This window comes from Camellia sinensis, chromosome 4, assembly GCF_055761805.1.
Source record: "Camellia sinensis isolate YWXY chromosome 4, ASM5576180v1, whole genome shotgun sequence".
Lineage (NCBI taxonomy): Eukaryota > Viridiplantae > Streptophyta > Magnoliopsida > Ericales > Theaceae > Camellia > Camellia sinensis.
Window position 1 is genome coordinate 56,569,794 of NC_138964.1, and position 15,273 is coordinate 56,585,066.

The 15,273-nt window shown below is 34.5% G+C and overlaps 1 protein-coding gene and 1 long non-coding RNA gene across 2 annotated transcripts; both read left to right on the forward strand.

Annotated features, from left to right (window-relative positions):
- The first annotated feature begins 1,607 nt into the window (after positions 1–1,607).
- Positions 1,608–3,552, forward strand: LOC114293393 (uncharacterized). Its single transcript, XM_082924970.1, has 4 exons — positions 1,608–1,897; positions 2,007–2,816; positions 2,904–3,022; positions 3,108–3,552. The coding sequence occupies exons 1-4, from the start codon at positions 1,636–1,638 to the stop codon at positions 3,189–3,191; spliced, it is 1,275 nt and encodes a 424-aa protein (XP_082781096.1). The 5' UTR covers positions 1,608–1,635; the 3' UTR covers positions 3,192–3,552.
- A 4,363-nt stretch (positions 3,553–7,915) lies between these two features.
- Positions 7,916–14,921, forward strand: LOC114294533 (uncharacterized). Its single transcript, XR_014366548.1, has 4 exons — positions 7,916–8,231; positions 8,308–8,386; positions 13,485–13,895; positions 14,673–14,921. It is a non-coding gene; the product is annotated as an uncharacterized LOC114294533 (long non-coding RNA).
- The last annotated feature ends 352 nt before the right edge of the window (positions 14,922–15,273 follow it).

Consider the following 15,273-nt stretch of genomic DNA (forward strand, 5'->3'; position numbering starts at 1 on the left):
GCAAAGCCCAGCCATGCCCACCTCTTGCGCCTTGCAATGGTCAAGGCGAGGCGATGTCACTAAGGCGCGATTAAAGCTCACGCTTCGAGCTAGGCGCAGTTAAGCCCAAGGCGTAGGCCTTGAGGGCTTTTTTTTTTTTTTTTTCATACAGATTGGACCACCAAGATTTCAGGGTCAGCTACAGCAGATTATTTCCTTCAAATATACTTAAAGATTTAGCCCAAATTAGCGACGACGAAAGAAACATCGAGCCCTAATCCAAATCTCCAAAGAAGTTCTTCTCTTCCAATCATCTTCCAGCGCAGTCGTCTTCCAGTTCAGGATGCCCAGGTATGTTCTCTTTGTTTCTTCATCTCTTCTTCTCCTTCTCTCCGTCTATTCTCTTCGTCTGTTCGTCTGTTCTCTTTGTCTTGTTCGTCTGTTCGTCTCTTCGTCTTCTTGGTCGTCTCTTCATCTGCTTGTTCTTCGTCTTCTTCTACTTCGTCTCGTCTGCCTTGTTCGTCTGCCTTGTTCGTCTTCTTCTGTCTTCTTGGTCGTCTGTTCGTCTCGTCTGTTCGTCTGTGTTTTTTTTTTTTTTTTTTAATTTTTTTTTGCCTTCTCCTCGTCTGTTTGAACCTTTTTCTTTTTTTTTTCTTTAATTTTTTTTTAATTCTGAATTGCTCTGTTTAGATTTAATTTTAGCACAACTAAAATTAATTTCTAGTTGTGCTCTGTTTATGGTTCAATGATTTAATTTATTTAATTTCTTTACTTCTATGATTAATTTTTTATGGTTCAACTAAAATATACTAAAATTAATTTTTTTAATTCTGTTTATGGTTGTGCTCTGTTTATGGTTCAGAATTTAATTTAATTTCTAGTTATGCTCTGTTTATGGTTCAACTAAAATATACTAAAATTAATTTTTTTAATTCTGAATTCTCTACTTCTATGATTTAGATGGCATCTGAAAGTACAAGAAAAGATCCTGCATGGAAATATGCACATCAGTTAGATCCTAAGAACCCAAATCAATTTAAGTGTAATTTTTGTGGTAAAGTATCTAATGGAGGGGTTTATAGAGTTAAACAACATCTTGTTGGAGGTTCAAGGAATGTCACAGTTTGTCAAAAATGTCCACTTGATGTAAGGGAAGAGATAAAAGAGTATATGGGAAACAAGAAAACACAGAAAGATCAAATGAACTTGTTGCCTCATATTGATGAGATGAACAATGATTTTGAAGAGGATGAAGATGACATTGCTTATGAGATTCAGCGGCCTCGTGGATCAAGTAGTAAAGCATTGCCAAGCAATCAAAATAGTTATTTTGCTGGATCAAAAAGGTTGAAGAAGAAGGGGCCCATGGATGTATTCTACACACCAAATCCTGATTTTGTGGTGCAAAATAGAAAAGGAAAACAGACAACAATTGATCATAATGATCCTTATAAGAAAGAATTAAGAGACCGAGCAGTGATAAGAATCACAAGGTGGATGTATGATGCAGGTATAGCTTTTAATGCAGTTAGTTATGATAGCTTTGGACCAATGGTTGAAGCAATTGGGCAGTATGGTCCTGGTATGAAACCTCCCAGTTTCCATGAAGTGCGGGTTCCATATCTGAAGAAAGAGTTGAATCATACAAATGAGTTGATGAGGATTCATAAAGAGGAATGGGTGAAATATGGGTGTTCCTTGATGTCAGATGGATGGACTTCGGAGAATGGAAGGACTTTGATTAATTTTTTAGTCAATTGTCCTAGAGGAACTATGTTTGTTGAGTCCCTCGATGCTTCAAGCTATTCAAAGGATGGGCAAAAACTCTTCGAACTACTTGATAAGTTTGTGGATGATGTTGGAGAAGTTAATGTAGTCCAAATTATCACAGATAGTGCCTCAGCTAATGTGTTGGCTGGTAATAATCTTTTGTCTTCTTGATTCTATATGTACTTACTAGCTAGTTAGTTAGTTAGTTTAGTTGTTATTAAATAATCTTCTGTGTTTTGCTTCTATAATTTTAATAGGTAAGTTTTTGGAGGCAAAGAGACCACACCTTTTTTGGACACCATGTGCGGCTCACTGCTTGGATTTGATACTGGAAGATATTTTCAAATTGCCACATATGAAGAAGACATTTGACAGGGCTATTCGGGTACACGGTTATATTTATAACCGTCCAGGTGTGTTGAATATGATGAGGATGTTTACACAGTTAAAGAATTTGGTCAAGCCTGCAAAGACAAGATTTGCAACAGCCTTTCTCACTCTATCTAGGATTCATCAACAAAAAAACAACTTGAGAAAGATGTTCACTTCGGAGGAATGGACAAGCTCCAAATGGGCAAAGGAGCCAAAGGGTAAACAAGCAACACAGATTATGTTGATGCCATCATTTTGGAATTTGGTTGTCTATGCTCTTAAGGTCTCAGGTCCACTTGTGCATGTGCTTAGGTTGGTTGATTCTGAGAAAAAACCTGCCATGGGATACATTAATGAGGCTATGGATAGGGCTAAAGAAAGTATTGCAAAGTCATTTAATGAAAAAGAAGAAAAATACAAGAACATCTTTGAAATCATTGACAATAGGTGGAATATCCAATTGCATCAACCTCTTCACGCAGCTGGCCATTTTTTGAATCCGGAGTTCTTCTATTCTAATCCAAGTATTGAGCATGGTCCTGAAATCATGACAGGGTTGTATAAGTGTGTGTCAAGGTTGGTTCGAGGCACTGACATTCAAGATAAAATCACTCAAGAAATGAGTATTTATACAAAATCTGAAGGTCTCTTTGCGATGCCACTAGCAACTAGGCAGAGAATGACAAGGGCACCAGGTAATCCATTTTACACCATTAACTTTTTCATGCCTCTAGATTAAATCAAAAGTTTCTAGTTGTGCTGAAATTAGTTGCAATTCACAGCTGATTGGTGGTCTGCATATGGTTCTTCAGCCCCAAATTTGCAAAAGTTTGCCATAAAAGTTCTTAGCTTAACCTGTAGTGCATCTGGTTGTGAAAGAAATTGGAGTGTATTTGAGCATGTGAGCATCTACCTCAAGTTTGGTGAATTCCTTTTTTTTTCCCTTCTCAGATGGTAAATTTTAATACATTCTCTTTTTCTTGTAGCTCCACAACAAAAAAAGAAATAGGTTGGAACAACGTCTCAATGATTTGGTATTTATTAAGTACAATAGACAATTGAGACGTTGATATGATATGCGTGACACACTTGATCCCATCACTTTAACAAATATTGATGAAAGCAATGAGTGGTTGGTTGGGAGGATGGATGGAGAAGAGGATGAAGACAACGATAATGTGTTTGATGATGAAAGTTTGATGTGGGATGATGTTGCTAGAGCTTCTGGTGTTCGGGATAGAAATAAGCGAACTAGATCAACAACTTCAAAGACACCATCATCGTCGAGGGCAAGGCCAAGGGGTTCTAGATCATCAAATGCATGTCAATTGATAGATGAGGAAGAGGCAGATTCAGAGGAGACAGAAGAGGAAGATGTAGAAGGATACAAATCCAATGATGAAGAAGAAGATTATGAATTGCGTGTTGTTGATATTGAGGATGATGATGATTGTTAGATCCTCATTGGATAAATGGAAGCAAAGACTTTATGTTTTGTTGGTTAAATTTGTTGATGTTTTGAAATGCATGCTTAAACTTGAAATATTGTTATTAGTTGACTTTTAGATCATGGATATTCGCGTTTTATGTTTTGAAATGCATGCTTATACTCATTTGTCTATGTTAAAATAGCGATATTTGTTGGTATTTATTTTTTTAAATGTTCAATATTGCATTTTGTTTATGTTATACCAGTTAGTTATTTGCTTATATGTCTCATATTAAATTATATTATTTTAACTTGTCATGGTGCGCTTTATTTCGATAAAGCCTGCGCCTCCCCTTGCGCCTTGCGCCTAAGGCCTCAAGAGACCTTGGTGCCTTGGTGCGCTTATCGTTTTTAATAACACTGTCACCAACACCTGAAAATGGTTTTCCCCAAATAAGGTGAGCCAAAGCCCAATAAAAATAATCTAACACAGTATATGAGATTTAACAAAGATATAAGCACATTGTGCATATATAATGCCGGTGACAAAATCTTCACTTTCTATATAACCGTAAGACACCAAAGTTCATATTTCAATTCATTTCAAGTTCATTCAGTATTCTCAATTTATGAGTCAATTTCATTATTTTCAATAACCCAACTGAGACTACAACTCAGTGGTATTCTAATTCAAAGCGGTACCACATAAACAATTCAAATCTGCCATTTTATGAAAATTTCGTCCGTGGGATTGACACCCATGTATAAACAAGATTTCGGGACTTTCACCCTGAACATTCCGGCCAACTTAATTTCAATGGAGTCCATCTCCTATCTTCTCCCAAACAATGGAGTACATACTCTTTCTCCTTCCAAACAATCATACATATACAATGCATATAAATCATAGTCATATTCAATGACAACCAACAATAGATTAGTTTTAATTTACCTAATTCTTTTGCAATTTCTACAACAATCATAGCCATCCTCCACCGATAGCCTAATACAGATATTTCTAAACAGATATACAATCTCTATAACAGATAAATCATCAAATCTGCATAGGTGAGTGATTAAACAAATCTAACACCACGATTCATGTATACATCCTCCCAATTTCACATTTTCCATGCCAGTTTCATTATTTATACAAAATAATTATTTAAGATGTTTTAGGGCAAAGCTCTCCATGTTTCAAATATTAACCCATAGGCCAAAATTTATTACTTTAACACAAGATGTCCTCATATCCAAACCCCATAATCAATTATATAACACCCACATAGAAACCCCTCGTTTCAAACTTGAACCCAAACCCTAGGTTTGCTCAAAATACTCCCAAATCCCACCATTGTTAGACAACGACAAATAACTAAGCTAAAAACCATATGAAAGTGTAGAAAATCCCTATCTCAAAGAGGGAAGACAAGCCAAGCAAGAGTGAAACTTCAAAGATACCGAAATCCAACTCTATTCGAATCAAAATGAAGATTTTGAGATGGTTTACCTTTTTATCAAAGGGATTAGGGTGAAGAAATCACTAGAAGTAAGTGAAAATGTAGAGAGAGAGAGAGTGTGTGTTTTACAGAGAGAGGGTCTCAACTTTAGGTTTTAGCGAGAAAAGATCTGGAAAAGTGATGTAAAAAGTCATTTTCGCGATCTGATATACGCACAGTCAGCTCGAGCGGAAGAGTTAATGCTTAAGCGTCAGACACAAAAATGTTGTTCCGCTCAAATGCAAGAGAGGCCGCTTGAGTGCCAAGACACAAAGAACGCTCACCGCTCGAGCTCAAGAAGTGATGCTCGAGCGTAGAAAAAACACATTTAGTAGTTTTGTAGACAACAGATCAACGCTCGAGCGTAAGAAAGGCCGCTCGAGCGCCCACCCACTCAAGCGTAGGAAACGCCGCTCAAGTGTAGAAATTTCCCTCCGAGCACTTTTGTAGGCTTGCAAAAGTATTGAGTGTTTGCAAAGCCCGCTCGAGCGTAAGAAGTGCCGCTCGAGCGTAGGAAGTGCCGCTCGAGCGGAGGACTAAAATTCTGGACAACACAAGGTTTGAAAAACAAGCGACCAACCTGCCCAAACACAATTACAAAAACCCAAAAGCCAATTTCAAAGAGATACAAAGGAAGAAAGAGGTAAACAACAATATGAAAATATTAAACCCGAGTCCAGGACACCACAAGAGTCGGGTCAAAACTGGGATCGCTATAACCTCCACCCTTTAAAGAATTTCGTCCCCGAAATTACAAAGCACATTTTAAAACCATGTTTTTAAACAAATTCCCACAATACTTACAAATCAATTTCCAACATCATGACCCATCTGTCGGTCACTTAGTCTCATCACATGAGGAACAAGTCTCAATACACATCTCAACATACATTTCCAATATACATTTCCCGTAGTTTTAACAAATTTCAAAATTATATTCCATATTTCCAAAACATATTCTATGTTCATGATAAACTCGAATTTCCAAAACTTAAACAACGTATACAATGTTCTCATATTTAAACATATACGATGCTTTTACATTTTATTAACATAATCAAATTCTCAATATATGTTCAAACATCAACAAATAAGTCCGGATATTTCTCTTAGACTTCCAATTCACGTTCCTAAGTTGCTTCCTCAACCCCATGATGTTTCCATAAAACCTTAACCAAAGGAATTGTCTTGCCTCGCAAGACTCGGTTCCGAGTGTCCAAGACTCGGTTCCGAGTGTCCAAGACTCTCACTGGTCTCTCCTCATATGAGGCAACATTGTCTACCTCTAAGTCTGTCCAATCCAACACGTGCGATAGATCCGGCTCATACTTCCGAAGCATACTAATATGAAACACGTCATGAATCTCAAAAAGTTGTGGCAGCAACGTTAAACGGTAAGCAACTTCTCCAACCCGCTCCAGAATCTCAAAAGTCCCAATAAAACGAGGGGACTTCCCACTCTTCCTAATCTCATCAGACTCCGCCTAGGTGATATTTTCAAAAACACATGGTCTCACACCTCAAATGACAAGAGTTTCCTCTTATGGTCGGCATAACTTTTCTGACGACTCAGAGCCGTAACCAACCTCTTACGGATAAGTGCCACCTTCTCTGTCTTTTCCCGAGCCAATTCTGGACCCAACAAAGGTGCATCACCCACATCGGCCCAATACACCGGAGATCTACACAGCCAGCCATACAAGGCCTCAAATGGTGCTATACCAATACTCGATTGGAAAACTATTATTATAGGCAAACTCCACTAAAGGCAAATGCCTTTCTCACAAACCCTTGAAATTAAGGACATAACCTCGAAGCATATCCTCAAGAATCTGAATTGTATGCTTGGACTGCCCGTCAGTCTGAGGATGATACGCAGTGCTAAAAGTCAATCTAATGTCCAAGGTACTCTACAAGCATTGCCACAACTGAGCTGTGAAACGCCATTACAACAAAAGTAATCTATAGTGACGAAAAGTAGTGAAGAAAATAAATTTCATCACTAAACAAAAATAATCCATGACAAATTATAAAATTTTGTCACATATAATAAGAAAATAAAAATAATAGGTGACAAAATTTATTTTCGTCAATAAATATTTCTTTTTAGGTGAGGAAAAATTAAGTTTTGTCACTGAAAGTTTTTCCGCTAATTTTTTTTGGTGGCGCCAAAATTTTGAGACTTTTTGTGAGAAAAAAATTTGTCACCAATTATAAAATTATTAGTGAGGAATATATTTTCGTCACCAATAATTTTACATAATTTTTTTTAATGAAAAAACACTATTTTAAATATTTTAAAATCATTTGATGAGAAATATATTTTTCGAACTAATAATTTTTAATATTTTGAGACCTTTTGGTGAGGAAATTATTTTGTCACTTATTTTGGAGAGAGAATTTTGATATATTGGGCGAAAATGAAAAAAAAAATTGACCACTAATTCCCCCCCTCCCCTTTGTGTATATCGGTTTTCCCTAATCTCTCTCTCTCTCTCTCAAAGCAAAACACAAGTTTGTTTGTTTTTTTTTTTTTAACTAGAAAACAAAACACAAGTTGGCTCACTACAAAAAAAAAAAAAAACATTTTTGGCGACTATTTTTGGCAACATAATATAAATTAGTTGCTAAATATACATAATCGACAACCATATATTGATTGGTCGCCAAAAACTAAACTTTTGGCGACTAGTTAATATGGTTGGTCGTGGTTGGGTTTGGTGCGAGGCCAAATTTTTACGTGGGAACATGGGAAAAGTTTTTGAGACGATGTTAATATATGGTGACTAAAATTTTAGTCACCAAATATAACTTTTTGGCGACAACAACTATTTAGTTGCAAAAACGTGGCTACTTCATTTTGAATGAATCCCTTGGTTTTTTTTTTTTTTTTTTTATTTCTCAGAAATAGCTGACCCAAAATCCCCAAATTTCCAAAATTCCTCAAACCCTTTGGCGCCTAGAATTTCTTTTTCCCTCGTCTCTCATTTTCACACTCAAATCTCACTCTCTTTCTCTCCATCGTCGCACTACTCATCTCACTCCCATTCCGACTCCTCCACTGGCAAGAGCACGAATCTGCAGAGCATCAATGTCGAGGCACACTATAATATGAGGAACCAGGGATTCCAGAGAGCTCGAATTTGCTGGGCAAGTTGTTGAACGCGTAAACCCTAACATTAGTATGTATTCTCCACTCTCTCTCTCTCTCTCTCTCTCTCTCACTTTATTTGTTTATTTTTATTTTTGATCTTCAAGGCTTGAATCTGATGCTCTAGATCGACGACCCTCTGTGATCTCCAAATTCACTCTTAATCTCCAAATTCGACTCCCTCAAGTAAAAGATCTCTCCTTTGTTTCATGGTTTATATATGTGTTTGCGTAATTTACTCTGTTAATTTCTTCTTTTCACCTTCATTTTTGTTCTACATCTCTTCTTTATCTTTTATTACATTCACTAAACTTGATTGAATTCACTGTTACTGTTTGTGTATACACACACATATATTTGTCAATTTGTGGTGATTTGTGATTTTATGCTTTTGATTTACGGGTTTCATCATTTCATTATAAAAAAATTGCAATTAATTCCTGTGAAATTTTTGTCCCAATATCTGTGGAACTAGTTTTTTTTTTCCTCTTGCCCCTTTGATTCAGGGGTTTCATGATTTGGTTTTCATTATAAAATTTTTTTGATTAATTTCTTTTTGGAAGATTTACGATCAATTTGGCTCACTCAATGAAAATCAAAGTGAAATTATTAGTTGTGAAATTCTAAAATTATTACTCCTCCAAATGAGTTTACAATGCAAATTGTAACTGTTACTCCCACAAATGGGTTTTATAGAGTAACTTGCATATAACCTAAAATTTTGCATATCATATTATTGTTTTCATTTTCAAAGTTTTGTAATAGTTTTATGTTTTCATTATTTTTTTAATAAGCAGTTTTATTTGTGCTTGATTTCATGAAGTAGTACACATATTTGTGTATTTCATTATTTGTGTTTTATATGGTCTTTGAAGAATTTCTTCAATTGCTACTAAATTAATTAGTTGAACATTTGTTTTTCAAGTGTTTGTCTATCCAATATCCATCATACTTGCAAAGCTTGGAAGGCTCAGCTTAATTGATTGGAGTTAAGTGAGTTGATCAAAGTTGATTACTCTGTTATGGACTTGGTGTATAGATTTAAATCTATTAAGGATTGTGATGGGTTATAGCATCTTGAATGGAAGCATGCTTATTGTGGAGTGCTGCTGTATAGCTTTGATGTGGGTGTAGGCTTGGTGCTTAGTTTTTCTTTGTTCGCTAAATTGGGCTGTATATGGTACACATTGATTAGCCCATTAATCATAAGTTTGACCACTCCTATAGTTAAAATTATATGCATTTTTTCATATGAATAACAAAATAATCATTAACATATCAATTGTATAGACTTGCCGAGGCAAGTGTTCCATTACTCTGACTTTTGGGCCATCCTCTCCTTAAGAAATGGCCTTTTGGTTAAATTGACAAAGGGATTAGTTGATGGTTAGCATAATAATATGTTTAAGCTTGAAGATTAGCTGCAGTTAATGGCAGTAGTTTGTCTCAGAAGATGGGATTGGGCTTAAGCAGCTCGAACATCTTATTTTGAAGGTCTTTACAGAATCTCAAGCTATTAGAAAACCAATATATTGTAACAGAAGAATCATTTGTCACTCCATGTTTTATTCTTTGCTTATTTCATGAGAGAAAATTATTAGAGCGTAGTTATTAGTAACTTTTCATTGGATTAATTAACTTTATTGAAGGAGAAAGTGATGATATTCGTTCCCATATCTTTTATGGTTGATGAAGTTGTTATCATGTTTAATGATTTTTCGGTTTGCTTTTGTACTTGGTTTGCTTAAGAAACACATTGCTTTCCATATTGCATGAGCAAGAAGGTGCACTTTGTTTATTCGATTCCTCTATTTTTGTATTTTCAGGTATGGTCCTCTCTCTCACTCAATTTCTCAATTTTTCTATCTTTCTTTTCCCTAATTTTTAGAATTAATATTTTCCCTAATTTTTTGAAACTAATGAGACACGCAGTGTCCCATATGTGATTTCTTCGGACTATATTTTGTATTTAAAGGTTATGTTCATCTTAGTTTCCATGTGCTTGCCATGTTATTGGTTCTTTATGGGCATCTTGTATTTTGCATATATTTTCAGTTTGAATATAGTAATTGAGAGCAATTAGACAGTTTAAGTAGTAGTAATTTAGAGGTGCCTATCTTTGTTACTTGTCAGGAGGACTACCATAGTAGAGGGGGCATTTTCTGCTTTTTTTTTTTTTGTGAATTGAATGGGTGACCAAAGAATTTATGATAGCATGGTTGTGTCTATTGAGAAATACATTTGAAATAGCATTCCAAATAAGTTATTGTGTATCATTTTCAACATAAAAAAGTTGTAGACGCCATTTGTAAATCAAATTTGCAAGAAATATTTGATTTTTCATTTTCAACTTGTTTTAATAATCAATTAGGATACAATTTCATGTGTGATTTTAGGTAAGTTTGGGTATGGCATATCAAGTTTCCTATGGAAAAAAGAGTAGTGGAATAAGACTGATTGACCTCATAAAGGGACTGGCCATAGCCAAAAATGAAATCAACGGAGCCTTGGATGAAGCAATTATTGAAATAGTGAAGGCCTTTGTGATCATAAAGGGTGTCTTGAGCACCATAAAAACTGCAGTTATAAAATGCAGCCTTAGTCCTTGATATCCTTAGCACCACTGCTTACCCTCCTGCTAATCCATCCTCACGCGCTACTGTGTTCTGCATTACCCCCCACCCACATAATTTAACAGAAAAGCCAAACACCAAGAATTTATGCTCAGAATTTTATTCCCAAAATTAGTAATGTACGGTTCAAATTTAACTTTTGTATGTTGAAGCAATGAATCCGAACCATACATTGAAATTTTTTAGTAAAAATTCTGTGTATGTAGGATTGTAGAGAATTTAATGATGTAGAGACTTACAAAAAAAAAAAAAAAAGTAAAGATGGTCCATAAGCCTAATTTGTTGTGTTGTGGGAACTTTGCAGTTGTGAGTTGGCTTGGATTAAAGCCATGAAGGTTCTGAATTTCTTTTCTGAAAACCCGTGATCTCATGAATGTGTAGTTCTTATGGACTCCATAAGGGATGCCAATTTTGATTGTTTTGGTCTTTTTGGAGTGATTCAAGTAGCAGGGGAATGTCTTTCTGTCTCTTCTTATTCCATCAAAAACAACAGCCTCTTCTTGTAAGCCATAATAAATTGCTGTTGGATATGCAACAAAATATGGTCAAGGCAACATCTAGTTACAGTAATGTTATACTTAACACAAACAAAATCTAATTATCTTATTATTAATTGAATTATTAGGACTATGTGGCATTGGTGACTATCAAGTCATTTGGCTAAGGAAGACTGCAGTCTAATTTTTAAACTCTGGCATCTAATTCCCTTTTTTCTTGACTTGTTTACGATTTCAGACCACTTACATAGTTTCTCACATAAAATCCTTATTATTTATTGTAGTCTAATCCAACAAAGCCTTATTATTTTATGTATATATTCTTTTTCTGGGTGCTGTTGGTATGTTTGTCCCCTTCCCTCTTATAAGCACTTCTAGAGATAGGGAAAGAGAGCAAGAGAGGTACTAATGTGCTGGAATTTCCCTTTGGATGGCATGTGGCAACATCATGATAGGACATAGTCAAGATGGGTTGTCCCTTGGTCATATGGACAATCAATATTCAAAATGGTAAAAGAACTATGCCAGGGAGTCTATAGCTTTCAACTGAAGTTCTCAAAACTGGACCATCCTTTCTTCCTCTGGCTAAGGTGTCACCTATTGGATTAATTGCATGGAAGATGTCATTTATGTACCCATAAGATCACAGCCATGATCACTACTCACAACATGAATCAAGTGCTTATAATTTATAGCTATGTACGAATTTAGGTAATTTATGAGATTGGGTAATTTTAGTTTTCCTCTTCATTAGTTGATCAACAGAAATTCAGTGATTAACATCAAGAGAATGGCCATGTTTACTATGTAAAATGTATGGCAAAAAATTGGACACGATGACATTTTTTTATTTTTTGTCATTGAAGTATGCTATTTTTTGAAAAAACATCAAAGTATTTTAGTTGTTTTTTTTAGCAATGTTATGTGTTATTAATTTTTCATTATCTTTTTATATTACTATTTATATGAATCATTATATGATATATCTTATCTAGTGATAATTATTAAAAAATCGGAGCATAAACAACTCCATCTTCCAAATCCGTAAATACCTTCTAGAAGCATAACAACCAAAGTGAACAATTATTGAAAAAGCTCTAGCTCAACTAAGCCTTATAGTAAGTCTTAGAGAAGTGATCAAATTTAGAAACCAAGTTCAATGACATGGTAGCAGATATAATGGATTAAAATGACGAACTCACCAAATTCTTTGGTTTTATCTTATCTGGTTTTGGTTTTGCTTTGGTTGGTGATTGGCATTTGTACGAGAAATTAGCTCCAAATTCTCTGATGTTGTTTCTCCCAAAAAACTTGATGTCTGTTGCTCTTGTGTTTTGCTGCATGGTGGTGATGCTCAAGAACAAAATTCCTTTTAGTGATCATTGTTTTTTCTCTCATGTGTATTGCTGACTTAATAATTTTTTTTAAAGTATTTATTATATTTTTCTCTTATTTGAAAACTTGATCCAGATTTGATTTGATTCAGTCTCTGTTCAGTCTAGAAGGGATGTATTTACTTGGTTATTTTTCTTAGAGTTGATTTGACCTTAATCATCCTTCTCCTATTTTTACTTCTCTAGCTTTAATATTGCACAACTTTCTCACAAGGGAAAAACATGATTCAGCTGAAAGTTGTACTTGTAAAAAACAAAAATGAAAGTTAAAAATATTATGAAATGTATGACAGATTTGATTCTAAACGAGAAGCTTTGTTTCCTCTGTTTTTTGGTCAGATCCAATAGAGAAGATAAATCTCTATGAAAATAATTAGATCATCTGCCACCTTGTTGGAAAGTTCTTAATGTTTTTACCTTCCAAGAGCACATCTGAAGAAAACATGATGATGAAGATGAAAAGTTTATGTAAATATTGTATAAAATATAATGTATTTGGACCCTTGTAATATATAGGAATAGCCCCCCATGTGCTTGTATATGTGGTGCATTAACAGGTTGGAGGCTTCTCCTTTATTTGCCAATTTCTATGCTGCTCCTATTGTGCTGTCTGCTACTTTTGTGCTGGTGTTGCTTAGGTTTTCTGCGTACCATCTTACTAACCAATCAATATTATCTACTTATATTTACTTTTTGTGTTAGGATGATTGCAGTTTTTATTGTATCTTTATTCATTATTCTATTTATTTCAAAATGGCAGGACAATATGATAAAGTTCCAGGATGCACATTGCTTCGAACTTGGTGTGGTTCCAATTACTCCAGAGGAGCTATCTGTGAAGGTGCTCAAGTGAAGGTCGGGATATGTTAAAGGACTTGGTTTGAGGCCTTCGTCCTTGGTTAGGACTACCACTGCTTCTACTGACTGTGACTATGTAAGGCGTCTGGAGATGGAAATACAAGAGCAAAAGGAGGAAATTCAGTCACAAAAACTGGAAATTACAACATAAAACATGAATTCAAGCACAAAATTATGTGATAGCAAAGATGAATGAGTTGATTGAGGAGCATTTGGAGATAACGTCAAGTATCATGGAGTTTCTTAAGAAACAAGGTTTCAACGGACAATTTAGGGGAGGGGGCATCCCATGAACTCGTAGATCGCCTTTTTGGTAAGTCCATCTTGCTTTATCTTTTCATTTTTCTCATGTTGGTTAGTATATATTAGTTAAAGCACAATTGTTTAAGAAAGTTAGACTGTCGAACTCAATTAGGCTACCTTTTACCAATGAGGAACCTATGTGCCAATCCCTTCTGCATTAACACCATAGCTAGATCAGTATTTGCTGAAGGGTCTAAAATCAAGAGAAACTTTGCAACATTGTTAAATTGCTAGTACAAACATTGAAACATTGAAAATGATCATAAGATACTGAAACGCTTAGTTTCATATTGTTTATGTCGATCTATCTTAGTTCGAATTTTGTGAAATTGAAAACCCATTAAAAACAATCAAACCATATTGGTATTTCTCATTTCTTTCTAAGCAAAGTTGGAGAAACAGTGAGTGAGATAGTGAAATTGTATCAAAGGGACATCCGCTGGTAGATAGTGAAATTTGTGGAGAAAATTGGAGTTAGTACAAGAAAGATCCAAGTTTCATTGAATCATTTTATATGACAATAAAAGTCATCATGTTGCTTGATTGTTTTCAATATTGGCAGGTTCATAGGTGTTCATGTAACTTACAAGAACTTGCTCCCAATTAGATTAGCTGTTGTTTTGTGATTTAGTACATATGAAAGTCAAGTTTTGGTAGAAAATGCATTTTTGCTAAATTGGTTTTCTCATATATAAAATTATTTATATATGAGTTTATATGTAATTGATAATATATTAATGTTTTTTTTTTTTTTTTTTTTTTTTTTTTTTTTTTTTTTTTTTTGCAGATTGATTTTTGATGACATTTGGAAGCATACTTGCAAATCAAGATCAAGTGTTAATTTTTTTTTTATTTTTTTTATGGATTGATACTTAGTTCTACTTGCAACTCAAGATCAAGTGTTGATTTTATTTTTGTGGACTGATACTTAGTTCATTTTGGGATTTGCTGTGATCTTCTTTGTTATAGTTAATGAATTGTTATTAAATTTGTTTGATGGATATATTTTGATTTATAATATAAATTGTTTAGCAAATTTTGTGTGGAGTTGTGTATAATAGCTAGTGGATTTCTTAATACATTTAGAAGGTTATTGGGATATGAGTAGGCGTATTTGTAAAATAATAATTTAAATTGAAATATAAAATAGGAAACAAGTTTAGTGACGAATTTTTTCATCATATGTATTTGTTATTATGACAAAGTGATTATTTGTCGCTAATAAATATTTTTTGTGACAAAATTTATGTTTACTTATATGTGAAAGTTTTTATTGATTTTGTTGTTTGGTGACTAAAAATTTCGTCACGTATATATGTTTTTGTAACGAAATATATTTCGTCACCCATGTTTGACTTTTGAAGACGAAAAATTTCGTGAACTTTACA

Coding starts and splice junctions, on each gene's coding strand:
- LOC114293393 (XM_082924970.1), top strand. CDS start 1,636: ATGAGGATTCATAAAGAGGAATGGGTGAAATATGGGTGTTCCTTGATG. Junction 1,898..2,006: donor CTCAGCTAATGTGTTGGCTG/GTAATAATCTTT, acceptor TAATTTTAATAG/GTAAGTTTTTGGAGGCAAAG. Junction 3,023..3,107: donor ATTGGAGTGTATTTGAGCAT/GTGAGCATCTAC, acceptor TTTTTCTTGTAG/CTCCACAACAAAAAAAGAAA.